The sequence below is a fragment of the Rana temporaria genome, chromosome 1, assembly GCF_905171775.1.
Source record: "Rana temporaria chromosome 1, aRanTem1.1, whole genome shotgun sequence".
NCBI lineage: Eukaryota > Metazoa > Chordata > Amphibia > Anura > Ranidae > Rana > Rana temporaria.
Genome location: NC_053489.1, coordinates 540,215,253 through 540,240,685, shown reverse-complemented (window position 1 = coordinate 540,240,685; position 25,433 = coordinate 540,215,253). Strand labels below are relative to the sequence as shown.

The 25,433-nt window shown below is 43.7% G+C and overlaps 1 protein-coding gene across 1 annotated transcript; it reads right to left on the bottom strand.

Moving 5' to 3' along the window:
• Positions 1–1,822: 1,822 nt before the first annotated feature.
• On the bottom strand, positions 1,823–17,405 carry MSMO1 (methylsterol monooxygenase 1). Its single transcript, XM_040332828.1, has 6 exons — positions 17,285–17,405; positions 14,911–15,212; positions 11,621–11,769; positions 8,269–8,395; positions 7,990–8,144; positions 1,823–3,092 (listed from the first exon to the last, which is right to left on the bottom strand). Exons 2-6 carry the CDS (start codon positions 15,157–15,159, stop codon positions 2,894–2,896), a joined length of 879 nt encoding a protein of 292 aa, XP_040188762.1. The 5' UTR covers positions 15,160–15,212; positions 17,285–17,405; the 3' UTR covers positions 1,823–2,893.
• Between the last annotated feature and the right edge of the window lie 8,028 nt (positions 17,406–25,433).

Sequence of the window (25,433 nt, the reverse complement as noted above, 5' to 3'; positions counted from 1 at the left end):
GCTGGGGGGAGTTTGCGTCGTAAACCAGCGTCGGGTATGCAAATTAGGAGTTACGGCGGATCCACAACGGTTTTCCGCGTTCGCTACGTCGCCGCTAGTCTAGTTTCCCGTCGCAAAGTTAGTCGGTTTTTTTGGTGCCCTAACTTTAGTCAGCAAGTGTATTGCTGTCTAAAGTATGGCCGTCGTTCCCGCGTCGAAATTCAAAATTTAACGTCGTTTGCGTAAGCCGTCCGGGAATACGGAAGTACGCTACGCGCGTCGCCGTTCAAAAAAATGACGTCACGGCGCGCAAAGCACGGCGGGAGTTAAGAAACGGAGCATGCGCAGTAGGTCCGGCGCGGGAGCGCGCCTAATTTAAATGGCACACGCCCATTTAAATTGGCCCGCCTTGCGCCGGAGGCCGCCGGCGTAGTTTTCATCGCAAGTGCTTGGTGAATCAGGCACGTGCGATGAAAAATTGCGGCGGTGTAACGTATCTAGGATACGTTACGCCGCCGCGATTCTACGTGAATCTGGCCCCATGTACTTAGTTAAAGCCCTTTTACATGAGTATTATAGTTACAAACAAAAGCACAGAAACCAGGGATTGAATGATTAACATTTTATTTCACCATTACAAAACAGAAAAAAAATGACTTGAAAACAAGTTAAAGATGATTTAACAAACTGAAAGTTCTGACTATCTTTAGGGGGTAGGGATCAGAGGTTCTCGATATTAGGGTGACCAAACAAGCATAGTGAGGCAGTTACTTTTCCTTGAGCCTGCTGTGATCCTCAGTGTGACTCAGAAGATGATGTGTAATATACACAATATACACACTTTTCTTCTAATTGGCTTCTGTCACAAAGAGATTGTCAACTAATCTGAGGATCTGTGTGTGATAATGAACACTTCTGATGGTGAAAATATTCATTATCCTTTCTGGGTAACATGCAAACAGCCTGAATCTCACACATTCACTACAGGCACTGCAGGTTTGGAGCCATTTATGACCAGTCCCAGGCACATACAGGTCAGCTGAACATTATCCATCTTGCTGTTGGCATGTCAACCGAAAATGACTAATGCCGCATACACACAACGGTTTTTCATGACGAGAAAAATTTAGTTTTTTAAATTGGTCGTGAAAAACGATCTTGTGTATGCTCCAGAGCATTTTTCTCGACGAGAAAAATACCAGAGAAAAATTTAGAACCTGCTCTATTTTTTCTCGTCATGAAAAATGGTCGTGTGTACGCTTTAACTAGGGGGAAAAAAACGTGCATGCTCAGAAGCAAGTTATGAGACAGTTATGAAGCAGCCCAAAGGGTGGCGCCATTTGAATGGAGCTTCCCCTTTATAGTGCCGTTGTACGTGTTGTACATCACCGCACTTTGCTCAAGCATTTTTTTTCACGAACATGTGTATGCAAGGCGGACTTGAGAGGAATCACGACAAATCACGTTGAGAAAAACGTTGTTTTTTTCATGGCATGAATAACGGTCGTGTGTACGCGGCATTAGAACTATAAAATGTGACCTGTGTACAGCCAAAAAAGAAAACCCATGATCCATCTAATTTGATGAAAGCTTCCCAAGCAAAGCAGGATATCAACACAGCCACGTCTTAAGCAATGAGTCTTGCTTTCTCCACGAATATGCAGATATGACAAACTGTACCAGGAAATGTTATCAGATGATCGGGCTAACCATTGCAAATTGATCATCCATTCTTTTTGAGTGGAAAATGAAGGGTGAAAGGTGGTCAATTGTGCTGTTTGCAATGGGAGCAAGAAACACCAAAGCAGTGTAAGCTTGTGGCCTTTACAACAATGTACGGCCATTTTGAAATATACTAAAAAGTCTCTTTATGTACCAACATTGTATTTTTAAATGAAAAGATCTCAATTTCAAAGTGCAGCATAAAAACCATCCACCAAATGCAGCACATCCTAAATTAATATAAGCAGCTTGAATGACATATTTTTCTAATCTGAGCTTTGTGCATGTAAACCTGAACTGTAACAGCCCATTGTTAAGCTATCCCTGTGCTGCCATTTCTGATAAGGGGGTATGCTTCTGCTTTTTGGATTGAGACAGCCTAATGATGACTTCAGCAGTGCAGGACATTTCCTGTGGTCGACAGGTCTTATAAGATCTCGACCACCACATTAGATGACCAATCTTTACAAAACCATTCATGGCATGCAATAGATGCAGATAACAGAAGCACCAAACTACAGTTCCACTGTATACATCTCTCGTCTATGCTTACAGGTAATGGAAATGCAAAAAGCAACTATAAATTACATTTTTCTGGGTTTACAGAAATAAGAATTGTGACAAATACTTGCCAACTGGTTGCAGTATTAAATGAGCCAAATAATTCAGTTTAAGGGAGGCCCTGATTACTATAGCTAAAACAGCACTGAGCAGGGTAAGGTGCTAATTCCTGGAATAACTTGTACCATCAACAAAAATAGAGAATCAAAGTGATTGCCACAGTGGAGAAGACACCATTCCCGACTATGGAAAAATGTTAAATAATTATAACATGTATTATGTAAAAAAATAAAATCAAGCATTTCACTTTTATATGAACAAAGCCATCACCAAAGTGAAGGCAACGAAAAGAACCATTCTTGCAGTCTCTATATCCTTTTGAAAAGTTGCACATGGCAAGTAGCTATCGACTGTGTCTAAAGAGTTCTGGGTCACTTAGGGTTCTCAGTTTGACTTTAAGGCCAATGTGACGTCTGAATGCTGGCAGCTGCCAATGGGTTTGTTGCTGGTTTCCACACAGACAAGCTGCATACAAATCTGTGTCTTCTTCCATCTGTGATAGCTGTGAGGATTTATTAAGAGCATTACATGGTCTGAATGCTAGAAAATGAAGCAGCGTTTAAAAAATAAATTATTTGGTCTTCTTTGCTTCTTGTGTCTTGACTTTTGTTCTGTAACTGTTGTACTGAGAGTCTGTATTGAAGAGTTTGTCCCACCATGTGAATGTTGATGCGTAGTTACCAATGAAATTCATGTGATGAAAGTCATGGAAACGGGCGCCGGCATAAAATGGGACCAGGTGTAATGGATTCAGAGGAATGTCATAACCACTGAAAAAGATATGGATGTGTTATTTCAAAGGCAATTCAAAGAACAGGTTAATGTTAGGTTAGACAATTGACAGTTCTTCAAATGATATGTTAATCATATAATACAAGCTTCATTTCTCTTGTGACATCTGGAAAATTTGTCTGAATGCACACAAAAAAAAGAATCATATTCTGACTGGTTATCCTGTCTCTGAAGCTACATATGCATTATAACAAGAAAGTAATGCTGGTTCTAATATGTATCATCTTCTGATTTAGCATGGCTTACTGTATCTAATACAGACATAAAGGCAAAAGCTTAATAGTCACCGTATATATACTCGAGTATAAGCCGAGTTTTTCAGCAAATTGTTTTGTGCTGATAAAGCCCCCCGCGGCTTATACTCGAGTCTCCCGCTGTTGACAGTCATTCAGTGGGCGGCCATCCAGTGTAATAAAGCCCGCCTCCTCCTCGTCTATGATAGGCGGAACACTGAACACTGGCTCACTGCTGGCAAACTGAATCAGTGTTCTGTCTATCATGGATGAGGAGGAGGCGGGGCTTTGTTACACTGGATGACCGTCAACTGCAGTTAAGACTGCACGACACAGCGGGAGATCAGGTACATGAGACAGTGAGGCATGCAGATGGGCACAGTGAAGCTGCAAATGGGCATTGTTGACCCTCTTTTCCACTTACAGTAGCTGCTGCATATCCCACCCTAGGCTTATACTCGAGTCAATACGTTTTCCCAGTTTTTTGTGGTAAAATTAGGTGCCTCTGCTTTTATTCGGGTCGGCTTATACTCGAGTATATACGGGTATGTTACATACTCAAAATAGAAAGCATTTAATTTTTATATGTATTTTCTCTATTCATGGTTATACCAAAAAAAGCCATATTGTGTAATTATACATTCTACAACAGCCTTTCTCAACAATAACATCGAGGAACCCTTGAAATAACTTTTTGGTTTTAAGGAATCCCTGCCAATAATTCCTATATATATATATCTCTTGGTACATTAGTGTGATGGTGACTGAGAGAATTCCCCTCTTAAATATAGTGTTCAATGTTTACTTATCTGAGAGGCAGAAATTGTTCATTGCTTAAGGAACCCCTAGCAACCTCCTGAGGAACCATAGGGCTCCGCAGAACTCTGGTTGAGAAAGACTGTTCTAGATCAGGGGTCTCCAAACTTTTTATACAAAGGCCAGTCCTTCAGACTTTGGGGGGTCAGACTGTAGCCACTGGGAGTAGAAAATGTCCCCAAATCAGTCGGAGTAAACAATGCCCCATCTTTGGTGCCAGTGAGAGGAATTGTAACCCAACGTTGTTGTCGGGAGGATTTGTGTTCCATCATTGGTGTCGTTGGGAGGAATTGTGCCCCATCATTGGTGTCATTGGGAGGAATTGTGCCCCATCATTTGTGTCTTTTGGGAGGAATTGTGCCCCATCATTGGGAGGAATTGTGCCCCTTCATTGGTGTTTTTGGGAGGAAATGTGCCCCCTTTTGGTGCCATTGGGAGGAATGGTCCTCCTATCATTGGTGCTATTGGGAGAAACTATACTCCTTCGTTGGTGTCAGTGAATGAAATACTGCCCTTGGGCTGGATAAAAGCAACCAAAGGGCCACAGTTTGAAGACCACTGTTCTACATGTTTGTCATGTTACAACCAAATTGTAAATGTATTTTATAGTGATTTTATGTGATAGAGAACACAAAGTGGCACATAATTGTGAATCCCCTTTTATTCTGATACCCCTAACTAAAATCTAGTGGAACCAATTGCCTTCAGAAGTCACCTAATTAGTAAATAGAGCCCACCTGTGTGTAATTTAATCTCAGTAAAAATACAGCTGTTCTGTGAAGCCCTTAGAGGTTTGTTAGAAAACCTTAGTGAACAAACAGCAGCATGAAGGCCAAGGAATACACAAACAGGTCAGGGATAAAGTTGTGGAGAAATTTAAAGCAGGGTTAGGTTATAAAAAATATCCCAAGCTTTAAACATCTTACAGAGCATTGTTCAATCCATCATCCGAGAATGCAAAGAGTATGGCACAACTGCAAACCTACCAAGACATGGACGTCCACCTACACTGACAGGCTGGGCAAGGAGAGTATTAATCAGAGAAGCAGCCAAGAAGCCCATGGTAACTCTGGAGGAGCTGCAGAGATCCACAGCTCAGGGGGGAGAATCTGTCCACAGGACAAATATTAGTCATGCACTCCACAAATCTGTCATTTATGGAAGTGTGGCAAGAAGAAAGCCATTGTTGAAAGAAAGCCATAAGAAGTCCTGTTTGCAGTTTTCAAACCATGTGGGGGGGGGGCAACAGCAAGCAGTCAGGGGAGACCAAAATTGAACTTTTTGGCCCAAAAGCAAAACGTTAACGTGTGGCGGAAAACTAACACTGCACATCACCCTGAACACACCATCCCCACCGTGAAACATGGTGGTGGCAGCCTCATATTGTGGGGATTATTTTCTTCAGCAGGGACAGGAAAGCTGATGGGAAGATGGATGGAGCCACATACAGGGCAATCTTAGAAGAAAACCTGTAAGAGTCTGCAAAAGACTTTAATGGGGCAGAAGTTGACCTTCCAGTAGAACAACGGCCCTAAACACACAGCCACAGTTACAATGGAATGGTTTGTATCAAAGCATATTCATGTGTTAGAATGGCCCAGTCAAAGTCCAGACCTCAATCCAATTGGGAATTTGTGGAAAGACTTAAAAAATTGCTGTTCACAGACGCTCTCCATCCAATCGGACAGAGCTTGAGCTATTTTGCAAAGAAGAATGGGCAAAAAGTTCACTCTCTAGATGTGCAAAGCTGGTAGAGACATACCCAAAAAGACTTTCAGCTGTAATTGCAGAGAAAGGTGGTTGTATAAAGTATTGACTCGGGGGAGGGGGCTGAATACAAATGCACGCCACACTTTTCAGATATTTTTTTTTACATTTGAAAACCATTTATCATGTTCCTTCTACTTCACAATTCTGTACCACTTTGTGTTGGTCTACCACATAAAATCCCAATAAAATGCACTTACGTTTTTGGTTGTAACATGACAAAATGTAGAAAATACATGTATGAATACTTTTTCAAGACACTGTAGATCAGGCATATGCAATTAGAGGACCTCCAGCTGTTGCAAAACTACAAGTCCCATCATGCCTCTGCCTCTGGGTGTCATGCTTGAGGCTGTCAGAGTCCTGCTATGCCTCATGGGACTTGTAGTTCTGCAACAGCTGGAGGTCCAATAATTGCATATCCCTGCTGTAGATGAACAGGTTCCAATGATAAAGGTGGTTAAAAGGATGGTACATTGTAAGGCAGGTTTGCCACGGTGGCCAAGTTTTTCCTAATATTGTTTTCTGTCATTTGCACCATCTGTGTAATTTCTTATTAATCGTATATTTCGATAAGGACCATAATACATCTTACATTTGGGGGATCTAAAGTGGTCTGCAATATGCATTTTTGGCTAGTATAAGTGTTCAGGAAGTGCCACCATTCACCCAGTTTTTCTTCAGAAAGAAGGCCTCATGCAGACTGGCACATGTGTCTACATGTGACGCTTGACACATGTAGACACATGTAACATGTTTATGTGCGCCAAGCACTTGGGCAATAACTCATTTAATTGATCATAATAACAATTTATTATGGACATTAAAATTAATTAAAGTTCAAGTGCTAAGCACACCTTGTGTTAAAGCGCGGTTAGCCTTTAGTTGCTGCTTCGTTACGCTTTGGCAGTGTTTTGTTTTCTGCCTCTAAACTACACTAAATGCTTAAGTGTGATGCATACACAGGATAACATGCAGGGCCATTTAGAGGCAGAAAAAAAAAAAACGTCAGACGCCCCTTATAGCAGTTTTAAAAACATCCAGTGTGCATGAAGCCAAATGTAGTGGAATTTAAAATAGGGAAAAATGGAACTTCAATTCAAGTACTATTTAGGGCACTTTCACACCCCGGGTGCGTCGGTAGAGTGTCTGCTCTAACGGAGCAATTTTAACCCCCCGCTAGCAACCGATGAAGGGGTTAATAGCGCCCGCAAAGCGCTGCCATCGAATCGCTTTGGTGGTGCTGCCTATGGATTTCAATGGGCAGGGGCGCTTTAGGAGTGGTGTATACACTGCTCTTAAAGCACCCCAAAGATGCTGCTTGCATGACTTTTTTTAATGTCTTGCAAGCGCACTGCTCCAATGTAAAAGCACTCAGGCTTTCACATTGGAGTGACAAGAGAGGCGCTTTACAAGCGCTATTTTTAGCGCTGAAACACCTGTAAAGCACCTCCAGTGTGAAAGTGGCCTTAAAGAAATGCAGAAAATCAGACCTATAGGAAAGCAACAATGTATTTCAACTACATTATATTAAATGCTTGTGTTTGTGAATAGAGATAACTTCATATTGTTTATTAATCAGCACTCAAATCTGAGTTGTTCTCAGCATTCTGAATATATTAAAATGTATCTATCCAATTAAAGAGTAAAAAGAGGGAATGTGAAGGACTCTACTGCTGCTTTGGTGGGTCCAAAAACAGAAATGCAAATATGCACACAATCTCACTAAGGACTATAGCAATATAGCCTATATAGTAAAGCTGGCCATACGTAGATGAGTCGTTTTTTTTTTCATTTGGCAAGCAGGGTGGAAGAAAAAAAAAAACAGATTCCTCCATCTACACAAACAAGAGGAAAGAATCCCCCCCACCGTTTTTTAACTTGTCGGTTCTACAAAGTCAATCTAACAATCCATTTCTATCAAACAGGAACGATCACAAACTGATCAAAATCCAGCCAATGCCTGCTGAACTTGGATCTGTTTATGTCAAACTTTACAGTAAAATCAGTCAGCACAAGCGGCAAGCAAATGTTTATTACAGATATGAACTCTGCTTACCTGTGGACATCTATTGTTTCCAGAAGTCTGACTGTAACCCAGGCCCACAGAAGAATGACGTGATTACAGAAAATCATGATTCCGATAAAAAATCCAGCTCCTAATATCAGTGTTTCCAGAGGATGTGCATACTCAGCCTGCATCCCAAATGGAGACTGCAACACACATACAGCACATTAGAACCATGTACCTCCAATCCATCAGTAACAGACTTTATTTGAAGAGAAAATATTATTTATAAAACAGAATTTAGTTGTAGAAACAAGAAACTGTAATTACCAGAAACTCATGATGTACTTTGTGGATGTACTTATAGATGCGTTTGTGGTGCAGCGCACGGTGGAGGAAATAATGCCAGGCATCTTCAATGACGGCACAACCAAAACACTGCGCCAGTAATAAATACCTGTAATCAGAAAAGCAATGGAGTTGATACATAGACAAAAACACAGTTTACTTTCTAAGCAATACTCCTTATGTAACTACTAACATAAGGGGGAAGCTATTACCAGTTTAAAACACGCAAAAATATATTATGCTTAAAGAAGAACTCTCGCTTCAATATTTTAAGTGCTCTGTCCCCAGGGGGTGCCCCCCACCCTTCTCTCCTGGGGGCCATCAGGCAATGTACTTGCAAGGACACGGCTGCTTGATAACCTTGTCTCAGTTCCAGACACTTGCCCGAAACAAGCAGTGGAGGGGGGCCAGGGGATAGGGCATGTCAATAGGAATATGGCAGAAAGTGGAGGAAGGGCTAAGGGATAGGGCACATCAGCCCTCTTTCTGCCACCACTTGCCATGGGCAAGTGCTTAGAGCGGAGAGAAGCAGCAGTTATGTAGCAGCTGTCTTCTTGCTAGCTAGCTACATTGTCAGGTGGTTGAGCAAGTGAGGAGGAAGGTGGGTCACCCCGTCCAATCTCGTAGCTGGCTTACAAAGCATGTAGAAACATAGGACAAAAAAAAATTGAGAAATATTTTCGATAAGAATGTGTTTTGTAGATGTGTATTCTTCTGTGTTCACCTCCACACAGCATCTGCAACTGAACATAGAAGATAATACAATTTGAGATCAAGGAAAAGTACTGTAGATTGTATCCAGCTTAGTAACTGTATGCACACATTTACCCTGGGTTGACCCTGATGCGATTCGGGAACCAGCGAGATTACAGCGCTGGTTCCCGCATCGCTCCTCTCCCGCAGGTAGTTCATTTGTGCAAACCGCTGAAAGTGTTATTAACAAAGGTAATGACACCCCCCAGCTGTGTTCACAGATCGCAGTGCAAACTCACACAGGAATCAGATCGCATAGGTGAGAACACCCATGTGATCAGATTCTAGTGCGGGGAAAAACAAGTCCCTGCACTATTTTCTGTGCGAATCGAATGCAAGTTCAGCCATAAAACTGTATGGCTGAACTCGCATTGCTCAGAGATCGCATGTGATCGGCACCTGCAGTGCGGGTCTGAATCACATGCAATCTCTGAGATCGCAGCAGTGTAAACCCGGGCTCAAACAAGTGCTGGACTGACTACAGGGTGACAGTTATATATCCTGTACTTTCCCTATGGCCTGGGAACTGTCAGGGTCTATCAGTTGTCATACTTGTTATTTTTGTTATTTTATCACTCTTAGCTGAATGCGGTTTTGTAAATTTCACATTTCAGGCAATTTCAACCACTTTACAATTAAATACTTGAAGGTAATCTTGGCCATTTTCATTGCATTCAGGCTGTTTGCCTTGATCTGTTTGAACACTTGTGGAAAAATATGCTCAATAAAAGTTATTGAATTGCTTGAGATTAACTGCAGACCTCTGACCTAAGCACTGCACTGGGAGGTGGAAGCATTGGGTTTTACAGAAGTTTATGCGTTACTGTTGCTCTTTACAGTACTCAGGCCTGTTATTATTCAACACTGCATTTAACACAAAACAGATAAGCCAGATATGCACATATGTGAGTTATATTGCAAGCTTGTTGTTTAGGTTGGTTTTGGGGATACACTTATAGGGGAACTCCAGACAGATCTTACAGACACTGATTTAGGCCCCTTTCACACGGAAGTGTCTGTGTACGGACTCTGCTTTGCTCAGCAGGGATCGCTCCGTTGATCCCCGCTGAGCCGGCGGATGACAGGTCCATCTCTGCACACTGTGCAGGGAATGACCTATCAGAGCTCTGCCCTCCTCTATGGGGGATTGGGTGAAAACGGACCGCCTGTCCGTTTTCATCCGATCTGATCCGCCAGACGGACGGAAAATAGTGTTTACATCCGTCTGAATTGATCGGTTGTCAGCGGACATGTCGCCGCTGACATCCGTCGCTCCTCAGACCTGCATGGAGCGTCCGTTCAGGTCCGCCTATAGACCTGAACGGTCTGCCCATGTGAAAGGGGCCTAATGAATATAGGTATTGATTATTAAGGCCTTCTTCACACTAGTGCGCTTTCAGATGCAACTTCAGTCGCACAGAATCGCATGACAATGCAAATCACATTGTTTTCCATGATGCCCGTTCACATCAATCCAGCACAGCACAGGGTCCTGTGCTACTTTGGTGCAATTCCAGCATGGTTTTGATCTCATAGAATATGCAACCCAAATACAAATCACAACTACATAATTGTACTGAAAATCTGATTAAATTGCAGCTGCAATAGTGTGAACCTAGCCATTGGTAAAGGTGTCCTTCAAGTAAAGCCCACATGGGAAAAATACCACCTTTCTCAATACCTTAAATGTATTTTTACAGGCATGCTGCACTCAGGGGGTGATGGGTTTCCTTTAAATGTAGGTTTCAAATGCAATTGGCTTAAAGGGGTTGTAAACCCTTGTTTTAAAAAAATAACAAATATACCTATACTTACCTGCTTAGTGCAATGATTTTGCATATGGAAAAAGACAGTGCAGCGCTAGACAAAATATAATATCAAGTGTGAAAAGTGTGTCAATAGAATATTTAAATAAATGAATAAACCATGAATGAAAAATTAATTTAATTTTTCATTCATGGTTTATTCATTTATTTAAATATTCTATTGACACACTATTCACACTTGATATTACATTTTGTCTAGCGCTGCACTGTCTTTTTCCATACGTTTTTTTTGTTTTTGTATCTAAACATTTGTGTTCAGCTGCAGGACGTCCCTCCCGGGACCCACCCTTAATTGCTTTATTATTGCTTTCACCTAGCGCAGATTCCCCTATCCCATTTCCCTTCCTTATACCAATGATTTTGCATAGAACGGCCCCGATCCTCTTTTTCTGGGGTGCCCCGTGGGCGCTCCAGCCCCCTCCTCTTCACCGTGTGCCCCCACGGAGAGCCGCTATTGACACTGACAGCGGGACTCCGCCCATTCCCCCGCTCCCATGTCACTGGATTTGATTGACAGCAGCCAATGGCTGCTAATCAAATGCTGGTTTCTCTGCATGAACGATCAACAGAAGCCGGTTGTTAGACCAGCTTCTGTTCAATAGACAGCAGTACACACGGACCGAAAGTCCGAATATACCCTGATTAAGGCTGAAAAGTCAGTGTGTTGGCAATTTTAAGAAAGATCATCAATGGCAGCCCCCCACCCCTATTTCTCTTCTGTTAGGTTTCCCATAAACCTGCTTAAAGTCTCTCACCATCGAGGCATGCTATTCCAGTCATATGGAATGTTGAAGAACTCTGTGAAGTAGTATGTGCCGCAGATCAGAGGAAGCTGGATGCAGAAATGATTGAACAGGAGCATTTTAAAGCACCTCCACTGGCCTTCCCATGTCTCCGGCCTGTCCTATAATAAATGATATATGGATACAATCAGAACATGCGATGCCAATAATAAGCATACAGTCAGTACAAAACGATGTTGAAAAAAAAAAAAAGTTAAATAAATCAAAAAAAAGTCACCGACTTTACACATGCCAGTACTTTTCCTCAATGTTTATTCACAACATTTGGATGTACGTGTATTGTTTTTTTTTTTTTTCGTCCAGGACAGCCTTTAATTTCTTTACCCCAGAGGAACCCTTGAAATATTTTCAGGGCCTGGGGGATCCCTGCTAATATGAATCAGTCGATGGGGCAGTGGAAATAATGCCCCCTACATTGATGATGTGGAAAGAATGCTCCCTTTACAGTGGTGGTCAGAATGCTACCCTTGCAGACAGTAAGAAGATCACTGGTGTCATCTGGCTCTACCAAGTGGGTTTGGGCCATAAACTATGAAGGCACCTTCAGATGGGAGGCAAACCAGCCACAGGTCAAGGAACCCTTATCAACCTTTGGTGGAACCCTGGGGTTCCATGGATGGGATGACAGCAATACGTTTAGACTCTACATTGACAAAGGGGGAATTGGAGATTTTCCATTTCTGGCAATGCTCCCAACACTGGCCATAGCAACCAATCAGTTTCAGGCCTCAATCACACTGGCAGAAGTGATATGGGAAGTAAAAGCAACTTTATGCTTCCCAGATCACTCTTCCCTACATTTATATGTTCCTGTTTCAAAGACGGTTTAGTCACATTTATATGTGTTTAGAGTTTCTAATTGGATCCTGGACACACAGAATGCCATTTTCTCTAAACTCAGGTAAACGATCGCACCTAAATCCAGGTAAACACACATTGTGGACGATACCACTGATTTATAAATGTCATCTAAACGCATATAGACGCAGGTTTGACAGTGGCCAGTGTGGATGAGACCCATGGCGCATCATACAATTATGATGGGCTGTTGTGAACAGTGCAGACATTTATTCTTTTATACACGATACCCAAAATTTACAGTGAAAAAGTTCACATAGTCCAAAGAATATTTCTAAATATTATGTAAACTATTTGAAATGCTCCAGTCATCCTATAATGCGATTAACCAAGCAGTGACTCTCATGAAAACCCCTAAGTGGTTTAACTGTTAAACATTTTAATGGTGAAAGTCTGTTCAATAAAGTTAATTTGCAACAGTTCCAATATACAAAGTGCAGATACCCATTATGTATAGCTATTACTGAGCTCTTTGTCTGAAGCATTGAAGAATGTTAAAAATTCAATAGTACAGTGCTGTAAAGATAAAGTAACAGTTTACAATGCAGGTGGACAGTTGGTTTTTAGTGTGTATGGTACAACCCAACTAAACCTTTTCTGGCGGTTTTAACCCTTTTTTGGCCGCTAGCGGGGGTTAAAAGCGCCCTGCTAGCGGCCGAATAGCGCCGCAAAAACCAGGGTAAAGCACCGCCTGCGCCCCGGTGTGAAAGTAGCTTTAGAGTTTGCCAGTGAAGAGCTTAGTGTTAGGGCCCCAAGAGAATCTTCTTGTTTTTAGTGCAGAAAAGCCCATACCAAAAAACTGTTTGCCAGGCTTCCAGCAGTGAAGACAAACATGCCCCAGGATCTGGGATCTGTATTACCCACTATCTAGAAAATTCTGAATTATAAAATTACAAAAAGTAGTACACTCATTCTGTTGAGAAATGTTCCTTTTAAGCAGAATAAAAAGCTTGGTGGCACTGCAGAGGGTTTTAAAACCTTGCAGGCAGAATAAAAATACCCTAGTATTGCCCCCCCCCCCCCCCCCTTACACTACAAAGGATCAATGTTCATTAAAGTGGAGCTTCACCCAAAAGAGGAAGTTCTACTTTAAGCTTCCCTCCCCCTCACCTCTTGCACATTTGGCAGGTTATTTTTTTTATGGGGAGGGGGGGGGGGGGGGGTTGGGTACCTAGTTGACAGGTACCTGCTCCCACTTCCACTCGGATCAAAGTTCCCCTCTTCTCCTCCATGCATTCTTTTTGGAAACCTGTGGGACTTTTCATAAAGCACAGCACAGCTTGTGCAGTGGGCAGCCCTTGCAGTTGCTGGACCTAATGTGCCATATTACAGATCCCTTACCTGTATTACAAAACATCCCTAAACATCGTCACATTCTGAAGCCTGTGCAGGTAAGCTTTAAGCTGAAGCCTTGGCTTGATCTGTATTGCCTATGTACATTGGTCCTGCTTGGCACAGTGTAAGTGGGCATATCTCATACCCGATGGGCTACTGTGGAAGCTGACAATCACCGTCGTAGTCGGGTAATGGGTCCTGTGTGAATTCCTCTCTACAAAGTGACCAAAGGGCTTGTTCGCTCAGCACTGCTGCCATTAACAGAATGCCTTGTATTTTTTTTCAATGGATATAAGGAGTTCTCAGTTTGGACGAGGTGGAGATTGTTACATCACCTCCTCAATTCTCCAATACAAGTTGTTCTAGGAATACCAACAGTGTCAAGCAAGTGAAACCCTGTGGTCAGTGTGCAGAAGGTAAGCCCTGACCTGTAAGGCTAGGTCAGTGATGGTGAACCTTGGCACCCCAGATGTTTTGGAACTACATTTCCCCTGATGCTCACCTACACCACATAGTGCATAAGCATCATGGGAAATGTAGTTCCAAAACATCTGGGGTGCCAAGGTTCACAATTACTGGGCTAGGTTGACACTTGTGCATTTTGCGTGGGCATGGCGGACCATTTATTTAAATCGGCTGCTGTGCCTCCAGAAAATGAAAGGAAAAGGTCCCTGCAAACATGGTCCACACAGGAACCACAAGGGCGGTTCCCAGTGTGTGGGGGTGCTAGCAGGGTTAATGGCACCCCCTACGCATCTCCTGAGTGGCAGAGCGATTTTCGGTGCGGGTGGTTGCAGCTGCGGAAACAGGTGTGAATCTGCAGCCTCAACCACCCGCACAAGTGTGAACCTAGCCTAAACCTGAAAAGACCGGAGCTTTGACTGTAGTAGCACTGACTACTACTGTGATTCTCAACTTCCCCAGAGGTCCTCCAGGTATAAGATAAGCAAACTTACACTGTGCCAAGCTGGACTGATGTAACTATGCAATAAACACCATATCTGGAGCTATTGATAAAGAGGAAACATAATATGTAAAGACGGACGCACCTGCTGGATTTTAAACCTCTGCATGAATGGTATGAACTGAAAGAGAAAGCCAGGCAGGCAGAACATGAAGTAGATGGCTTCATGGACAATGAGGGATCCCCATGTGGCAATTTGGAACTTGGTGTAGTTGTCCAGCATGTAGATCCAGGCATGTTTAAATGGTCGTTGTAGAGGATTGTCTGGCAGGAGAGAATCAATGTATTCAACAGCAAGGTATGCCGAGCTGAGGATGCTGTCGTTGGAAGCCATCGAGGAGTCTTAGTACATGAAGAGTGACAGAGCGATGGGGTTTTCAGGGGAGCCTGCAACAAACACATGTATAATACTGTCATTCATAGAGAATACAGCAACATCAGGGGCAGTCCTTGTCCAAACACATATAACACAATACCAATATACATTCTACTGTGTGTACATGTCTATAAATATCTATTTATCTACACACTGTATATATATATCTATCTAAATTCATACACACAATACCAATATACATTCTACTGTGTGTACATGTCTATACCTATCTATATAGACACACACTTTAATTTCATACATACAATACCCATATACATTCTACTGCGTGTACATGTCTATAAATATCTATTTATCTACACACTGTATATATATCTAAATTCATACACACAATACCAATATACATTCTACTGTGTGTACATGTCTATAAATATCTATATAGACACACACTTTAATTTCATACATACAATACCCATATACATTCTACTGTGTGTACATGTCTATAAATATCTATTTATCTACACACTGTATATATATATCTATCTAAATTCATACACACAATACCAATATACATTCTACTGTGTGTACATGTCTATAAATATCTATTTATCTACACACTGTATATATATCTAAATTCATACACACAATACCAATATACATTCTACTGCGTGTACATGTCTATAAATATCTATCTGTGGCCCGGATTCACGTACGAGTTACGCCGGCGTATCTCCAGATACGCCGGCGCAACTCTGAGTCCGAGCTGTCGTATCTATGCGCCTGATTCTTAGAATCAGTTACGCATAGATTTGTATTAGATCCGACCAGCGTAAGTCTCTTACGCCGTCGTATCTTAACTGCATATTTACGCTGGCCGCTAGGGGCGTGTACACTGATTTACGCCTAGAAATATGTTAATCAGCTAGATACGCCTATTCACAAACGTACGCCCGGCCGTCGCAGTACAGATACGCCGTTTACGTTAGGCTTTTTCCGGCGTAAAGTTATACCTGCTCTATGAGGCGTACCAATGTTTAGTATGGATGTCGGGCCAGCGTCAAATTTCCCTGTCGATTACGTGGTTTGCGTAAGTCGTTCGCGAATAGGGCTGTGCGTAATTTACGTTCACGTCGAAAGCATTGGCTTTTTGCGGGTTAATTTGGAGCATGCGCACTGGGATACTTTCACGGACGGCGCATGCGCCGTTCGGAGAAAGCGTCATTTACGTGGGGTCACAATACATTTACATAACACACGCCCACATCTTCCACATTTGAATTAGGCGGGCTTACGTCGGCCTATTTACGCTACGCCGCCGCAACTTTGCTTTGAGAATACTGCACTTGCCTGTCGAAGATGCGGAGGCGTAGCGTAAATAGGATACGTTACGCCCGCACAAAGATGCGCTCTCCTACGTGAATCTGGGCCTGTGTGTGTGTGTATATATATCTAAATTCATACACACAATACCAATATACATTCTACTGTGTGTACATGTCTATACCTATCTATATAGACACACACTGTATGTATATATATATATATATATTTAATTTCATACATACAATACCAATATACATTTTACTGTGCCTGTGTCTATCCATCTATCTATCTATCTATACACACACACATATATATATACACACACACACAATCATCTACTAATAAATATGCGCACTATATTTCTAATAAAAATGCAATGAAATACAGGCTGGATCTTTGTTTCTAATTAAACTATCACAAATAATAAACATGCATATTGATATCTGGGCGGCGATTGTATGATAAATGATTGACAACCGATGTTTCTTTGTCTGCTCACCCATTCCAAGTAGAATATACTGTAAATCTAGGGGTGCTCGATCGCTCTATAGGGGAAGATGTACTAAAACTGATGCACTCAGAATCTGGTGAAGCTGTGCACAGCAACCAATCAGCTTCTAACTTCGGTTTGTCCTATTAAGCTTTGATAATAAAACCTACAAGCTGATTGGTTACTATGCACATCAGATTCTGTGTGCACCCGTTTTAGTAAATCTCATCTTATGTGTATAATTCGAATATATATATATTTCATAATATAATATTATACAGTAGTGTATTATAAAAGGATGGAAGCGCTCACCTTCCTCAGGACGCCGGCAGTCTGTCAGCGCTCTGCACCCGTCCCTCGTCTTTATATGTTGAACTTTTCCCTCTTCAGCACCGGGACAGAGAATGCTCAGCTGTCACGCAAACACCGAGCGATGTCTTTACCGGCCTGCGATTGGCCACCACTGCTACGCACTACCGACGTCACGGGACCGGCTTCGGTTTCTATTGGAAGTCGGCATGGAGTGAGCCTAAGCCGACTGGGACTGGTAACCAATCGGCATCCGGGGCTGGTTCTTGTCACCACGGCCACTCCCCCACTAAGGTATTACGTTTGTTACATGTCCGAGGAAGTGCTCGCTAGTGGGCGGAGCTGGAAGCTACGGTGGTTGCTAGGGTAACAGCACCGGCCTTCAAATCTGAGGCGCGGGAAGGAAGCGCTTGTCGTTTAGCGTTTTGTTGTATTTGGACTCGGAGCCGACAGGATGCGGCGCGGTGAACGCTCGCTTCGGGTTAAAATTCGCTTGACAGTGTATTAAAGGGTTAACACTGCATGGGTGTGGGAGCAGGTGACCGCCATGTGACTCAGAGAGAGTCTCAGTACTAGTGCTCAGTCATGTGTATAGGTGAGGTGTTATGTACAGTGCTGTGTCTAAATACTCCGTGTGGTAACTCCAGTCAGGTTTTGCTGGATGTCAGGAGTGTGAGGATGCAGAAGAGGAGACGCACCTCACCACACCCCACTACACCTCACATCCCACCCCACTACACCTCATTGCCCACTACCACCCCACACCAGACCTCACACCACCCCACACCTCACCACACCACTGGGCTGAACTAGAAGAGACGTTTTGGTAGTTGCAAACATTTAAACAACCGTTTTTTTTTTTGGGCACACTTGTTTTTGCTGTGTGTTCAGCAAACTGTTGAAGGGAGAAAATTTACTTTTAAAGCGGAGTTCCACCCAAAAAATGAACTTCTGCTTTAACCACTTAAGGACAGAAGGTGTTTTTCAGATTTGGTGTTTACAAGACTAAAACATATTTTCTTTGCTAGAAAATTACTTTAAACCCCCAAACATTATATATTTTTTCTTTCTAACACCCTAGAGAATAAAATGGCGGTCATTGCAGTACTTTTTCTCACACCGTATTTGCGCAGCGGTCTTACAAGCGCACTTTTTTTGGAAAAAAATCACTTTTTTGAATTAAAAAATAAGACAACAATAAACTTGGCCCAATTTTTTTATATATTGTGAAAGATACTGTTACGCCGAGTAAAATGATACCCAACATGTCACGCTTAAAAATTGCGCCCGCTCGTTGCATGGGGTCAAACTTTTACCCTTAAAAATCTCCATAGACGATGTAACGGTCACCACCGTTTACGACCTTCCATCCCAGTCACGACAGCTTATCTGACACACAGACAAACCAGCAGGCCTCCCATTTCCCAGAATAACGAGACTTGCTCCGTGTTCTCTGGTTTCAAATGAAGACAATTTTAATGGTTTCTTCTCAGTCTTATATACAGTAAAACCATGTGACAGTATTCAAAGGGACAATGAGATCTCCACCCCCCTAATCACACACTAAGGCTAATTACTTAAACATTCTAGACAGGTCGGCACCGGCCTATAATTATCATGTCTAATCACTGCACATTCCTTAATTAACAGCATAACAAACAAACCACCTTCACACACTGAGTTTCCTAGGCAGACGTTTCGTCTCCACATACAGCTTGACACCTATTCACACCTCTGAGCATCAATAGGTTTTAGACAGTGTTATCACACAATTAAATGTCTTCCAGGAGCCTGACTCAATTAGCATGTCACTAGTCAGGGCTAATCAGAGAATGAGTCACTATTGACTGGTTGGGCCAACATCCTGCAGTATCTCAAAATCCTGCAATACGAACTATCAGTGATGTCAAATCTCATGTAATGCATGAATTATGATTCACTTGCCACCCCATGCCCAAACGGCACAGGGTGGACTCAGACCCAAGAGTTATCAATGACGCTGACACAGGAGTATCCTCCATCCTCACAAAGTCTTTGGGTGTCACGGGTCATTCCGTTACAGGCGACGTTTAAAAAATTCTATAGGTTTTAGAGAAGCTAGAGACAACACTCTAAAAGCCATTAGCATTCACCATTGGTTGACTTCATCACAAGCTCCTGTTTTTTTCCTGTCTCTTGACGCAGAGAAGGCGTTCGACAGAGTTGCGTGGGACTACATGACTGAAGCCTTACAAGCTTTGGGATTCCAAGATAGAATGCTCCAGTATATACTTGCTCTGTATTCTTCTCCTACTGCTCGAATTAGAATCAACGGGTGCCTGTCGGACGCCTTCTCTGTGTCAAACGGGACACGACAGGGTTGTCTTCTATCACCTATAATCTTTATTCTTATTTTAGAACCCTTTCTCTGTAAGATTCGGAATAATCCTGACATTAAAGGTATTGAGATCAATGCAACACAATATAAGCTGGCTGCGTACGCAGATGATATTTTATTATTTCTTGCAAAACCTATTGTGACGGTATTAGAATGATCTCCCCGTCAGTCTTCCCTTCTTCCCATAAAGAAAATCACCCAGTATTCCACGAGGGGGAATATTCCTGGAATCACCCATAAGCCACACATGAGTCAGAGCTTACTACTGGAACAAGACAGCTTTAATTTTATAACACAGAGCTTATGTGTAATTTACAAACTGTTACAATGACAAATCTCCGCCCCCTCACACAGTGGGGGCTCCCATACAGATGATTAGGCAGACACGACGGAGCCGACCCTGACGACATTTCTTTAGATAATGACATCAGTGACGTTAATTACTAGTTCAAACAGAATACATTATCTAGACAGCTTGGCCCCGTGGATAGAAGAGATAATTACCACAATGAAGCAATCAGACTAATTAACATGAGCCACTTCTAATCACAGTAACCACAGGGCTTCTTCACACACACACACAATAGATCAATTAACCCTTTGAAATAGGGAGCTGGCTGAGGAAAGGTCATTAACATATCAATAGTCTGTTAGAGGAATGAGTCCCACCTGAAACCACCTTCCCTCTAACACACACACACAGCAGTAAACTAGCAGGGAGGATTAAACTGAAGCATATAGGCAAAAAGTCCTTCACAATGGCCCCCCCTTTTTCTCCCTGCTCCGGCAACCCGGTTGGACCTTCCCTGGTCCAGTAGGGTTGACGGGTTCAGAGCTTTTAGTCCGAGGTTAACTCCGTTTGGCGTGACTGACCTCCCTTGGCAACTGCTTCAGACTCAGGTATGCCACCGGGTCGTCAGATCACACGCCGTTCAGTCCCCAAGTCTTTGTGCGATCTGCAGAGTCACCAGAAGTCAGTGTGAAGACGGCGAATGGGTCTGTGCGCCGCCGTCTAGGTGTCCCGCTATGGGAGGGGGCAGGTTATGGCTCTAAAGTGACAATCACAGGAGATTCATAAACAGAAAAAGTTATATTTGTTGGAATGCTGTAGCACTGGTGCTCAGAGTCCGGGGGGGGATTGGATCAGTGCCCCATAGTGTCAGCCACCCCCTGCTCCCTCCGCAGCTGCCGGTTCTCCTCTTTGAGCTTCTCCAGCTCCATCTCCAGTTCATGGAGCTTGGGGGGGTCGGCCTGCTGTGACCTCAGGCGGTTGTTCTCCTCCTCGATGCGGCTTATGCACTCCTCCAGCTCCATGTACTCACGGATCAGCTCCTGCTTGCTCATGTCCTGCAGGCTCTCCATGTGGTCCTTCATCATCAGGAACTGGGTGGTGGTGTAAGGGGCCACCGGTGGGCCCTTGGCGAACATCTCGGCCCGCATCTGAGATGCCTGCTGCGACTCCCTCTCCTGCAGTCGCTTCTTCTCCTCCCAGGTCAGCTTGTTATACGGCTTCCAGGACCTCTTCTTCTTGGAGGGTGGCCGGCGGTGCCTCTTTCTGGCCAGCTCCCTCCAGGGCCCCTCCGACTCATGGCTGTCGCCCATGACCAGCTGACAATGGTGTTCCCTGTTGTCCGTAATAACAGATTGTACCATGAGGGCTTCGTAAGGGGTGCCCAATGGTTCTTCCGGACCCAGCTCCTGGGAATCCCAAGCTGAGTCTACACAATGGGCTGCTGGTGGGCGGTACCCAGGTTGAGACCAATTTGACCTGGTGTTGTCATTCAGGGGGCAATTCTGCTTGAAGTGACCCAGCTGTTTGCACCGGAAGCAGCGTTGTTCGTTGTCCTCCTGGCGTGGATAGCGAGGGCTAGATGTCATCGGTCTGTTAGGAGGTTGGTATCTAGCGGCTGGTGGGTGTGAGGGCGCCGTTGGTCGTGGAGGTTGTACCCGTGGTGTGACCTGGTTCGTCTTGCGAGTATCCGCATATTCATCCGCCAATTTTGCGGCCTCTGGTAGAGTCATGGGCCTGTGATCTCTCACCCAGTCTTTGACGTCCGTCTGGATGTGATTGTAAAATTGCTCCAGGAGTATTAGTTGCAAAATGTCCTCTGCGGTGGTGGCCTGGCTGCTGTTAACCCAGTTAGAGGCCGACAGGGATAACTGGCATGCCCATTCCGCGTAAGAGTCTTCTGTGGTTTTGCGTGAGTCCCTGAACTTCTGTCGGTGGGACTCTGGGGTTACTGCATAACGAGCCAGGAGCACTTCTTTAACCCGGGCGTAGCTATGGATATCCTGATCTGGCACGGTCCGGAAAGCATCAAAAGGTTTGCCTGACAATATTGCAACCCACTCTCCTCTAGCTATTCGGTGCAGGTTACATTGTCGCTCAAAATCTGCCAGGTAGTTATCAATTTCACAGTCCTTTTCATCAAAAGCTTTAAAAGCGCTAAACGGAATCTTCCTTGCGTCTGCTGTGCTGTACTCACTGTTTGGAGAATGTGCGGCTGCTTGTTGGACTGCTGCCAGTTTTAACTGTAGTTCTGTGTCTCTTATTTGTTTAGCCTTCTGTAGTTCTGTGTCTCTTATTTGTTTAGCCTCCTCCGCTAACAGGTCCATCACTTTCAGCACCACATCCGCCGTTGGGTTTGGACCGAACCATGCTAGCTTCTCTCTCATTAGCTTGTTGGCTGGCGATTCCTCTTCCTGAATCACTGGTGTCTCCATCTCTTGTACTGCTGGCGTTGCTGCAACCAAGTCCTCCTGGTCTAGCTCCATTAATTCTGCTATGATGACCCGCTTGGTTTTGTTGCTAGCAATCCTTCCACGAACTTCCAGTAGTTCTTCCAGTGTCTGCTTGGAATCCGGGTGTAAAGGAGAGTAGAAGGGAAAATCCCGCTGCTGCCAACCAGTTGTGACGGTATTAGAATGATCTCCCCATCATCCATGTTTAGCATTGCAGTACATTCTAAAATTCTGCATTGTGCATTCTGGGTATTAACCACTTCAGGAGGGAGGGGCCTGATGGGAGAGCGGGGAATGAGCAGTAGCTGCTGAACGTGCTTCATCCACTCTCCGGCGGCATGGAGACCTAACAGCCGCCGCCGCTGACAGCTTCCATCCAGTCCATGCATTCTCCGATGTGTGCTATGTAGACGAAGCCGTATACCTGCGTACCCCCCTTCTGCCCTTAGATTAGGGTTTTGATACCCTTTCAATCCTCATTAGCTCTTGTGTCTCATGGCTCTCTTCATATATCGTGAATATAGAAAAACAACTGCGCTAATCAAACAAAAATGATTAAATAAAGTGAATAGTGAGCGGCTGGCACACATACAAACAAAGTACAAACAACATGGGAAATAAAGTGCAGCGCGGCACTTTATTTCCCATCTCTTCATATATCACCTTGGTGAACCGTGAGTACCCGATTCATGCTCCGCCATTTCATTGCCTGCTTTGCCATTGCTTTACCATTGTAATATAATATTATTGTAATCAACGCCATTGCTCCGAAGCTCCGACTGCTGCAGCCGCTCACCCGTCCTTGTCCGTCCCAAGCCTGTCCCGTCCCAGAGATCTCTAATCCTCCCACCTAGTTTCTCGTACCTTTGACCGTACCTCTGATTGTCTGCGCTCGGCTTATGCTTCTGAGTCCGAGCTCAGCTTCTGAAGGATACCAACACACTATCGTAGAATTACACTAGTATCTAACTAGTGCCGGACACCCAGGACACTTCGGACAGTCGAGACACTCGGAACTCCCTGGGATTCCCCCAAATTACTTACCGTACCGACTTGTGGTGCGGACGTGCGCTGGTCCATCTCGCCGCTGCCCGGGAGCTCGGGTGTCCGTGAGCGGGGGGGCGGTCCGGTGGCCGGCGCGGCCGATGCCCCGGGGGTCTGACGAGTCAGTGAGGGTTTTGCGGGCGGCCACCTAGCGCCGGCTGGATGGCTGACTGGAACGCCTCGCCGGATTGGAGTGCGGACTCTCCGTCGGTGGATGCAGGATGGTAGTGTATCCCGGGAGCTAGCAGCTAGGAGGAGCTGGTGAGTAGAAGTGTGGAGATCGAATGCTGGAGATCAGGCATGTGCATGTCAGGTCAATAGTCGGGGCTAGGAAAAGGATTGTTGGAACACTTTGTGCTCTTCTATAGAAGCAATGGTACTATGAGTAAATGATCTAACAGCTAAAACAACTATGGAGGAGGGAGATTGCCTGGCTGTATAGAGACATCAGAAACTGAAAACTTCTTTAAAAAAAAAATATATATTTTTGGTTTTCTCTTGGGATATCACTGAATTTTTTTTTGGAAATTAACATTATTATCTCATTTATTGTCATCATATCTGCTAACTAACAGTTTAACAGTTGTTTGCGGATGGAATAACCATTGGCGGTCGCCCGTTTTATGCATATCCAATATTATCTTGTGACATCATCGCGATATCATTACTGACATTTTCATTGTTAGTATTTATGGTCTCACGTATATTGCTTCATAACCAGATGGTTCTCTGAGGTATTTCTTGAACTTTTCCACTGTTCTATGCATTGTTCTCTAAAAGTTTTAATTTGGCAGCAACTGAGGGCAGGGAGAGCGTAAAGAGTTCATATTGGACTAATTTAAGTTGGGTCTAATATTGCCCGGTAGGCTAGCATACCCTTCGTTACCCCTCGCTCTCCCCTCTGAAGGGGCCCATACTGGGTATTGTTTGCATGAGCTTAAAGATGAAGGGGAGATCGGGGAGAGGAGCGGTGGCAAACATACCTAGAGTAAGTGCAAGCCCCGGATCTATAAGAAAATATATACTACAGGAAGGGGGTAAAGCCAGCCCTAGTAATAAGGCAGGTACTAAAACAAACTCTGCCAGTTTGTTGAGAGAAGAACTAGAGGACGACGGTGAAATGGAAACAAGACAAAAAAAGCAACATTTAACTAAAGGGGATATGGCAGAAATGCTTGCAAGTATGGAACTAAGACTAGAGTCCTCTATAAAAGGAGAAATAAACAGCCTAAAGGAGGACTTGAAACATACGTTGAAAAGAGTGGAGGAAGTAGAAGAAAGAATGGACTGCCATAGCTTAGAAATAAAAGGGTTAAAGAAACAAGTGGAGGACTTATGTAAAGAACAGAGAAACATGAGGTATAAGATCGAGGACCAGGAGAATAGGAATAGAAGAAAGAATATAAGGATTAGAGGCCTACCGGAACAACAAGGTGAAGATAACTTACAAGAACAATTGGACGAGATATTTGGTCACATGTTGGGAACAAAGGATGTTCCAAGTAAAATCAAGTTTGAAAGGATACATCGGGTCAGAAAACCTCCAGAAGTAGGGGCAGAGGTCCCAAGAGATGTGATAGCTCGATTCCATAACTATCAAGACAAGGAGTTAATAAATAGTTATATGAAAGCTAACCAACCGACTAAATATCGAGAGACTAGCTTACAGGTTTTTCAAGATTTATCTGGTGAAACGTTATCTCGGAGAAGATTATTGAAGCCATTACTGGACCTACTTAAAGCACAAAATATCCAGTACACATGGGGTTTTCCTGCTTGTTTGACGGGCCGTAAGGAGGGACGTTCAGCAACATTAAGATTCCCAGAGGAGACCCCAAATTTCTGTAGGAGATTGAACATAGATCTAATAGAGATCCCAGGATGGTGGGAGAAACTGGAGCAAATAGATAGCCCAGAAGAAGTTCAGGCATGGCAACCGGTATGGAAGAGACCACCGGGTAGAAAGAAATTATAGGGAGATAGGGAAAG

Coding starts and splice junctions, on each gene's coding strand:
- MSMO1 (XM_040332828.1), bottom strand. CDS start 15,159: ATGGCTTCCAACGACAGCATCCTCAGCTCGGCATACCTTGCTGTTGAA. Junction 11,770..14,910: donor AGAGGTTTAAAATCCAGCAG/GTGCGTCCGTCT, acceptor CATTTATTATAG/GACAGGCCGGAGACATGGGA. Junction 3,093..7,989: donor GAAACAATAGATGTCCACAG/GTAAGCAGAGTT, acceptor TATCTTTTTCAG/TGGTTATGACATTCCTCTGA.